This window comes from Rhagoletis pomonella, unplaced genomic scaffold, assembly GCF_013731165.1.
Source record: "Rhagoletis pomonella isolate Grant_MI unplaced genomic scaffold, Rhpom_1.0 Rhpom_scaffold_00005, whole genome shotgun sequence".
NCBI lineage: Eukaryota > Metazoa > Arthropoda > Insecta > Diptera > Tephritidae > Rhagoletis > Rhagoletis pomonella.
In genome coordinates this window covers 42,266,599-42,275,710 of record NW_023458559.1, presented here as the reverse complement: position 1 = coordinate 42,275,710, position 9,112 = coordinate 42,266,599, and the positions used below count along the sequence as shown (strand labels likewise).

Genomic DNA, 9,112 nt, shown 5'->3' with positions numbered 1-9,112 from the left:
TCGGCGAGATAACAGCTTACTTTCGAGCACAAGTAATCAATTCCATTCCCAAACGCCATTATCGAACACTCGTCAGGATAAGAGACTATCGAGACTCCCTCTGGTGGTTGAGCGAGCTTTGAAATGTAAAAGTTAAACAGTAATGGGGAAAGGACACCACCCTATGGAACCCCCTGTTTTATTTCCCTAAGTTTGCTCAATTTGTTTCTAAAAGCTACTGACGAGTGACGACCACTCAGATAATTCGCCAGCCACAGTTTGAGTCCTTGTGGGAGAGAGAAGGCATCTGTGTCTTCTAGTAGCGTTGAATGGCTGACATGGTTCTCTCACAAGGGCGGTTTCGGTTAAGGCCACGAGTTATCTGGGTATTTATGGCGTTAAGTGCTGTTGTTGTGCTGTGCACTTTACGGAACCCATTCTGATGCTTCGCTGGGGTCAGGTAGTTCGTAAAATACGGGAGTAGCAAGGCTTCGAATGTCTTCGCTACCGGGGAAAGGAGGGTTATCGGACGATAAGACTCTCCTTTGTTAGCTGGTTTCCCCGGTTTGAGCAGTGGGACCACTCGATCGTTTGACAGGCTTGAATGGCAAAGATCGTGGTGCTGAAGTCACCAACTACCATACGGTTTTCGCCTCTGAGGAGGAACTAAATATTTTTCGCTTCTACATGAAATATTTCTGGAACTGAATCAGTTGTGTCCAAGATTAAGGGATGGCTTAGTTGAAATGATGACACTACAAAAAACATCGGCAACCGAAAGTTTAAGCTCTTATATCTCGTAGAAAATTGAATGCGAATCAACCAAGAATCCAAATTCAACTACAAAATTTCTGATAGGGACGGTTTCTTTCCGAAGCCAATATTCCTGTTGAGCGGCTGCATATTCAGTATATTTCCTACAGGGAAAGACAGCATATAAGTATGTAGGAGGAAAATCTCTTCTTTGCTTGCACAAGTATCTATCCGTAATGCCATGGGTGGTAGTTTAAGCTGAAGAGGTGAGGGTTTTTGTTGTTTTTATGAATGAAATTCGTTGCTTACATATGTACATATGTACATAAAATCTTCGTCATTCAGAAATGCTGCTGAAGCGCATATGCATGTACTTACATTCATACATACAATCTGACGAGTAGACAATTTTTAAATAAATAGCGTTATTGTTTATTGAATGATTCAGTTTGCTTCGGTTTATCCATTAAATTGAGCTCGAGTGCATTGAAGTGAGGCTCATTTTATTTGCTCAGGTTAATTTATGCTGATAATTATTCGACGCGCCATCTAATATTTTGCCAAGTTTTTAATAATAACGTATGCATGTATGTATGTATGTAAAGAAACTTAACTCATACCCTCTAGCCACTTGATACAAACATAAAAACATACTTACATACATATATGAATGTGCATAGCTATGTTTACATTTACGAACGTTCCATTGATCATAGAACTTCGTTAACTACTTTTTGATTACTCATTTATGCATGCTTGTAAGAATATAGAGCACGCGCCAATCTAGAAAAAGGGAAAATATCATTGGCCTTGCTTTGTTACATACTACACCAAGTCTCAGCAATGGCTATGTCAACAGAATTGACCCACAATAGGGTTACATTAAAAAAATACTATCGCCTGCAATCCATAACATTAGAAAAGTGTAAAGTTAAATGGACTAAAAATTTATTTATTTGTTTCGTTCATACATAAGTTTACAAAATTACATAAAAGTATACGTATGATAAATATGTATAAAGTTAATACATTGTTCGGTAAAAATTTATTGCATAAAGATTTTTTAAGCGGAATACTTAAGGACGGTAGAATTTAAATTTACCTTTTTCCGTAGAAAAATTGGAATGTCTGTAGTTTCTTAACAGTTCTAATTTTCTATAAAAGACAAGGACGAATTACTGATATTAAATTAATTATATGTAATATTCTATTGAGATTACTCGGTTATTAATTGCTTTTGAGATTCAAAAACGTGCACAGTTTTGTATACATAAGTACGCGTACAGTAAGTTCATACAAAGGATATTTACATATGTACATACATATCGTCGCTGCGCCAATAAAAACGGTTATGTGACGACCCGATCTTCGCCGTTTTCACTGAAAGTATTCTGTTGATAATGAGTGATAACAGTGCAAAATTTCATGTTCCTACCTACTTATATGGAGGAGTTATAACGAAAAATCTTATATCTGAACAATCAGTTGTATGGGAGCTATAGATTATAGTGACCCGATCTTTGTAATTTTCACTATAAGTTTTCTGTTGATAATGGGTGGAAGTATTGCAAAATTTCATGTTCCCAGCTGCATAAATGGAGAAGTTATAACGAAATTTCTCATATCTGAATAATCAGTTGTATGGGAGCTATATGTTATAGTGGTCCGATTCTTCCGGTTCCGACAAATGATTAATCTTATTATATAAAAATCCCGTGTCACTATGTTCGTTTACGCTATAACCATAATGTCTACGATGCATGTAACCTGCCTATGTATCGGTGTGTAGCAGGACAACGTCTGTCCGGGCTTACTAGTACATTATAAAAATACACCCACCTACCAAATTTCATCCGGATATCTCGAAAACTGAGAGACGAGATTGCATACAAACAGACGGACAGACAGACAGATGGACATGGCTAAATCGACTCAGCTCGATGTTCTGATTATTTAAGTATACATTTTAATGGGTTTATCTCTTCTTATTCTGGTACTTACAAACATCGCACCAAAGTTATAATACCATTTCATGCTCATGAAAAGTATAAAAAACGGGTATACGCTTACTTCCTTATAACTGTTTTTAATCGCAGGCGAATCTGATGAGTGTGCTTTGATTAGGATATAAAAAATATTTATAAACCAACTAAATGCATACACACATATCGATGCACATACCGCTTACACTACATAGATTCTACTATTTATTTTGATCGCTTACAATCGGAATCCAACAATTAACAAAGGTAAAAAGTGTGGAGCTAGACAGCGTCCACTCTACATTAGATATATTCACCAATGGACTACATAAGTCGTATGCGACATGCGAGGCCATCACATCCTTATATTATTAATTATTTAGAGTATACATTTTTTTTTTAAATATACAACTAGAAAGAAGGCCAGGTAAAAAACCTGGGAAAGCATCAGTAAGCAGTATCAGAGGATTGCTTTATGTAAATGGTCAAATTCAAGTTGCGTCATACCGACTGCTGGACATCATTGCCACAAACACGAGCTCTGTTATTACAGCAATACGAAACGAAGCTATTGTACGATGGTCAAAAAAAAAATTTATCCAGCTAAACACAACAGCTTTCAAACGTTAAAGCAATATATACACAAAGATTTCCATTCGTTTTATGATAATCTACCTCGATATATACTTAGTTTTACATTTTTATGCAATTTATTATGTTATGCAAATTTGCATAATGTGTACAAATGTGAAAGCATTTAATTAAAATTCAATTATATTTATATTGAAATTATTTCTTGTATATACGAGCTTTCATTGGATATCACCCATCGAAACTTTGAAAAAGTGCACTGGGTCAAATTAATACACTGACCGAAAAAACAGTTCGCATCTCTGGCAATTTCATGGTTTGTACAAAATATGTGTCCACTCACCTCTTTGCATTAATTTTTATTACAAAAATCCAATTAAAACATTTCTGACCATTTTTCATTACATAACAGGAGCAACGGGCAGTTAACTATTCGAGTCCTCAACTTCTATACATTGCATCTAGGCCTAACGGCATGTATAAAAACAGCTATGTGGTTTTTTTTCATTAATCAATAACATATTTTTAATATAATTTTTTTTTTAATACGACATTTGCAAAACATTGCCTATTGGCACCAGGAATCAGTTTTTTTGCTCTCCGGAAAAGTTATTAAAAACACAACTGTTTTTGTTGGCGCACCGACAAAATATAAATAGTGTATAAAAACATCTATGTGCTTTAAAGCGGTGCAAATGCTGATCACGTCGTAATTGGTAAAAAAAAATGTTTTTTTGTTTCATAAATCAATAACATATTTTTAATATATATATATTTTTTTTAATACGACATTTGCAAAACATTGCCTATTGGCACCAGGAATCAGTTTTTTTGCTCTCCTACAAAGTTATTTAAAAGCACATAACTGTTTTTGTTAGCGTAGTGACAATATGTATTAGCGTGGGCCGAAAATCCGCTTTTTTAGAATTTTGATTGGTAATAGTAAAAATATGTTTCATTATGCTCTAAAAACAATATGTGTGAAAGATGACAATTTTTGGTCAATATCCTAGGCTCGCCCAAGTCCATCAAAGTTCAATGTGCTCAAAAAATAAAATTTAATAACTACATTGATTAATACATTTTTTTACTAAAATTGCAATTATCTTCTAAAGTACATAATTTTAGGAGAATCGAAGCAAGCTAAGAAAATTTTTTTTAGCACATGAACTTTGATAGACTGGGGCGAGCCTAGGATATTGACCAAAAATTGTCATCTTTCACACAGATTGTTTTTAGAGCATAATGAACCATATTTTTGCTATTACCAATCGAAAGTTTTCGACCCACGCTAATATGTATGTAGTATGCAGGTGAAATAATATTAAAGCTAAAAATATTAAACTTTACTTTTTACCAGTCAAAATTCGGTTATAACACTCTTCAATTTTTGTATAAAAATATATTTTCAAAAATATGTAGTATGTATGCAAAGTGTACCAGGTAACTGACGTCTTCATATTTGAAAGCAAAATTTGATTTTGTTATTATTTTTTCTTTCATTTCTGGTGTTCGCTTTTTCAAATCTGGCGTTAACCCTTGGTTTTGTTGCATACCTCTGTCCAATTTCGGCTTAGATCCTCAACCTTCCGACTGAAAACATCAATACTACAACGCTATGTGTGCTTTTGCACAAACGGCAAGAATTTCTTGGCATTTTTTCTTTAGTTCTTTATTCAAATCAAAAAAATACATAAGTTCTCACTCAAAAGGGTTAACGTGAAAGTCAATTAAAAGAAAATTTTCTGATAATAAATTGTCAAATAAGAGTACCGGAATAGAATGTCATTGCTATCTGGCACACTTTATATTTTTTCACTATGTATGTATGTATGAATATGTTTCAAATTTCGTTTTGGACTTTTCTTTTGTTCGCGTTTGCACCTTAAGTCTTTCGTTTCGTGTAGGCATGGTGCCTACATATGTATTTCAACACTTACTTTAGGGTGCCCACCGAAAGTGTTTTTTTTTAATTTCAAGACCCTACCCCCTAATTTTATTCCTTTTTATGAGAAATATTATTGCCTATTTTTATTTATAGATATTTTAAAGGTCATTTCGCGACCTGTCGATTTAGGTCAAAACATAAATGTGTATACCAAATCTGGTCGACATCGGTCAAGTAGTTTTTGAGATACGCATATATCCTTTTCCTAAAATTTCTTGAAAAACTACTTCTTTGCTAAAGAGCGATTGTAAATATAAATTTTGAATAAATATTGATGAATTCCTTAGCCACACTGCTCAAAAAATCTGAAAGACCAGTACATAAACAGTATATATTCAAGGCCGTATATAAGAAAAGTCGCCTAACTTCGACAATTTTTAAGCGATTGCAATAAATGAGCTATCAGTTTATTTAAAAATATATTTAATTTTAAATAGTAGTTCATATTTTGAAATTGTGGAAATTATCGATAGTGAAAATTTTAAAAAATTAAGAAATATGGTAGTATGACCTTTAAAAAATCTATAAAAATAGGCAATAATATTTCACATAAAAACGAATAAAATATGGGGGTAAGGTCTTGAAATTTCCAAAAAACAAAAAACATTTACGATGAGTACCCTAAACGTGTGAACATTTTAATTTGTCTACTTATAGCATGTATGTATATTTTCGTATATTGCCAAAAATAGAAACAGTACCTTCACTATTTACACATTATTGAGCATCCTTTGCATGCACCTTTTGTTTGTGCGCCTTCAGTCCATAAATATGCCCAAAAGCTTTACCACACAACTCACACGCATGCGGCTTATTCTTTTTGTGAGCACCATCAATGTGACGTGTCAAGGTAGACTGACTCGCGAAACGCATAGGGCAGTACTCACACAAGAAAGGCTTCTCATTGGGATTGTGCACATAGGAATGACGTCGTAAATGCGATTGCTTGGGAAAACCTTTGCCGCACTCTGCGCAAAGTAATTTTGGTTTGCGTGGTATACATTCGTGGACATGTTTTATGTGCTCTCGAAGACAACGCGCCTCCACATATGCCTCTGTACATTGTGGGCATTTGAAAATACGCGCTTGTTCCTCTCGATGAGCCTCTGACATGTGAGTGCGGAAATATTTTGCATAAGCGGTGACATAACAGCATAGATCACATTGAAATAGTGTGTCGTAACGTTTGGGCGGACGTCCCGCACCTCTTTTGTAGATAGTAAGCTCATTGGCGATTGAAATGTCGTGACAATTAGATGAAGCAACTTTGGAAAATTGTTCGGATTTTATGGGCAAAATGTATTCCACTTCTTCGCCCACACATTCATTTAAATCATGTAGATCCAAATCATCTTCACTAACAATCGTTTCTTCGTTTTGCATAAAAATATCTGTTGCTTTGGAACGAATATTTGTTTCAGTAGCACACTCGCTGCAGGTCAACATGCCAGTGGAGCAAAACGTTACAAGCTGAAAATAGGGCATGGTTTAATATTGGCTTAGCAATAAACAGCCGGTAAAAAAAAACTGTAAAAATATATGTATGTATGTACATGCATAGCAGTGTTGCCAGAACTTTTTGGGCCGACCGGCTAGATTGGCAAAAAAAAAGCGGCTAAAAACGGCTAAAATGTTTTAGTGAAAATCCATATGCTTTATTTAAATAAATCGCAAGAAACGAAAGACTAATTAACACCATTAATTTATATCGAGTGTATATTCCTCATCATCAAATGAATCACTATTGTATATATCACCTGAATTCATTAATTTTAAGAGATCGTCATCTACAGTAAAATTATGGCAGCATTTTTCTTCTCGTTTTAAACCGTATCTGATATATAAAATAGCGTTTAACGTTTTAACACACATTGGATTTCTTTGCTTAGTTTTTATTATATTCATTGAACTAAATATTCGCTCTACTTCTGCATTACTTATAGGCAAAACAAGAAAACTAAAAACTAGGTTGCAAAGGTCAGCAAAAGGGTTTTCTCCTAGGGCATTTCGAAATTGATAAACTTCGGCCCAAAAATTTACAGTTGAGTCTAAATTACTCCAGGTATGTAACGTTAACCGTTGCTATTGCATCTCTATGGATGTTATTTCGTCGGCGTTATATTTGTGTTTTTGTTGCTGTAGTTGAACTAATACTTTTGGTTTAATTACTCTTAATGCATTTCCAACCGAAAAAAGTCAATTTTTTTTAGTGTGGCAATATTTGTAGGGAGGCGTTGGCGTAATTCCTTTATTAAAGTGATAATAAAATAGCGACCATTTTCTCGAATTATTTTCTCGGCTTCGTGGTCAAAAGCGTTTGTGCTTACTTTTGTTTTTAAATATTCTTCAAAACTGTGATAAAACTGAGGAAATGGAGCAAGGTATGGTTCCAACGGGGAGCATATAGGATCAAATGTGTCCGCGCTAATAACCACTAGGGAGCATAGATGCGAAAGTAAAACATTGAGTTCATTAAAAATCTTCATTAGGTCTGCATTATTGCTTTCGAACAACTTGTTTACTTTTTGCACCTGAAAATTAGGCAAATAGTAAAATCGGCTAAAAACGGCTAACTTTTTTTTACAAACCGGCTAACAAATCGGCTGCCGGCTAGATCGAATTTTCTCCGGCTGGTTGCTATCAAAACCGGCTAAATCTAGCCGGAAAACGGCTAAAATGGCAACGCTGATGCATAGGCACATTTCCTTTTTAAATTATTCAATAATTAACTATTAAAGCATGACGTAATGCCATTTAATATACGGTGTGCGTATATGATCTTACAAACATATTTATTTTCCTTTCTTCAGTGCTTTCTTCCTAATTAGCATTCTTACAGGTGGCATTCAACAGGTGATTGGTTACGTCTTTATTTGCGTAAAAATGCTTAAAATGTGACCACACCCAATTAGAAATATTCAGTTAGTAACCATTTCCTTTCGTTTCTGTATAAACATTTTTTTACCTAAAATAAAGTAATGGTCAATTTCTAATAGCGGCAAAGGTGCAATAGAAAAATTGCCTACCTGTTTCTGGCTTGTTTTAATAGCCACCTGCGCATGTTCAGTTTCTAACGCTTCTAGCAGAAAACCACGACTACTCTTTTCTTCCAAACAAATTCTGCATCTTCCAAATATTAAAATTTCATTCATCTCTTTGCACTATTTCTTCAATTTGTTTATTACTAAAATAACCAAAAGTGAATGATTTCTTTTAAAAGTGTTACCAATCGGAAAATCAGCTGTGTTGCCACCATGAACGAAACAAACAAAAAGCTCAAACCACAGTATGGCTCAAACCAGCTTAAACAAATATTTTCATTCCTTGCATATGGTAGGTCAAACGTTGCAATATTCCAACTTTTCGACAAAGTTCACTTCACGTTGCCTTGCTTTCAATTCTGCTCGTTACATGGCGAAGGGGGTGAGAAGGGAGGGATATTTGGATCTTTTGTTAATTCCTAGTTAAAGAACCAAGAACTTGAATTCAATAAAAGTTGACGCGTCTTGAAGCAAATAGAAAACACAAAAGAGAATGCGACAAAAATTGCTTTCAAGACTTGACGTGTCTGAAAGGGGATAAAGAGAAATTTGATTTCCCCATGTGAACAGCCATAAAGACCTCCCAATGACTTTTCGGAAATCAGTTTACGAAATTAAAATTGCAAGGCTTGACTGTAACTCAAAGAGGGCAACCGATTTCGGATATATATTTCATCTTGCTTATCCTGCAATTGACATTTTTATTTCTGCTTCAAGTGCTGTGAAGCTTTTTGGAAATAAAAAAACCTTTTTCGAGAGACACCATACACAAAAACAAGGTAGGACTGCTCATGCAATTGCTTTCTGAAATTACACAA

The 9,112-nt window shown here is 34.6% G+C and overlaps 1 protein-coding gene across 3 annotated transcripts; it reads right to left on the bottom strand.

Moving 5' to 3' along the window:
- Positions 1-5,815: 5,815 nt before the first annotated feature.
- Positions 5,816-8,624, bottom strand: LOC118739897 (zinc finger protein 675-like). Of its 3 annotated transcripts, none has more exons than XM_036471393.1 (3): positions 8,480-8,624; positions 8,280-8,437; positions 5,816-6,723 (listed from the first exon to the last, which is right to left on the bottom strand). In XM_036471393.1, the coding sequence occupies exons 2-3, from the start codon at positions 8,403-8,405 to the stop codon at positions 5,971-5,973; spliced, it is 879 nt and encodes a 292-aa protein (XP_036327286.1). In that variant the 5' UTR covers positions 8,406-8,437; positions 8,480-8,624; the 3' UTR covers positions 5,816-5,970. The 3 variants fall into 3 exon arrangements, with proteins under 3 accessions (XP_036327286.1, XP_036327288.1, XP_036327287.1); XM_036471395.1 differs by lacking the exon at positions 8,480-8,624 and adding an exon at positions 8,038-8,139 and having other exon boundaries at positions 8,280-8,368; XM_036471394.1 differs by lacking the exon at positions 8,480-8,624 and adding an exon at positions 8,038-8,218 and having other exon boundaries at positions 8,280-8,362.
- Between the last annotated feature and the right edge of the window lie 488 nt (positions 8,625-9,112).

Excerpts from the sequence above, each read along its gene's own strand:
- LOC118739897 (XM_036471393.1), bottom strand. The coding sequence starts at position 8,405 with ATGAATGAAATTTTAATATTTGGAAGATGCAGAATTTGTTTGGAAGAA. Across the intron at positions 6,724-8,279 it reads TTAAAACAAGCCAGAAACAG|CTTGTAACGTTTTGCTCCAC; the intron begins GTAGGCAATTTT and ends CCCTATTTTCAG.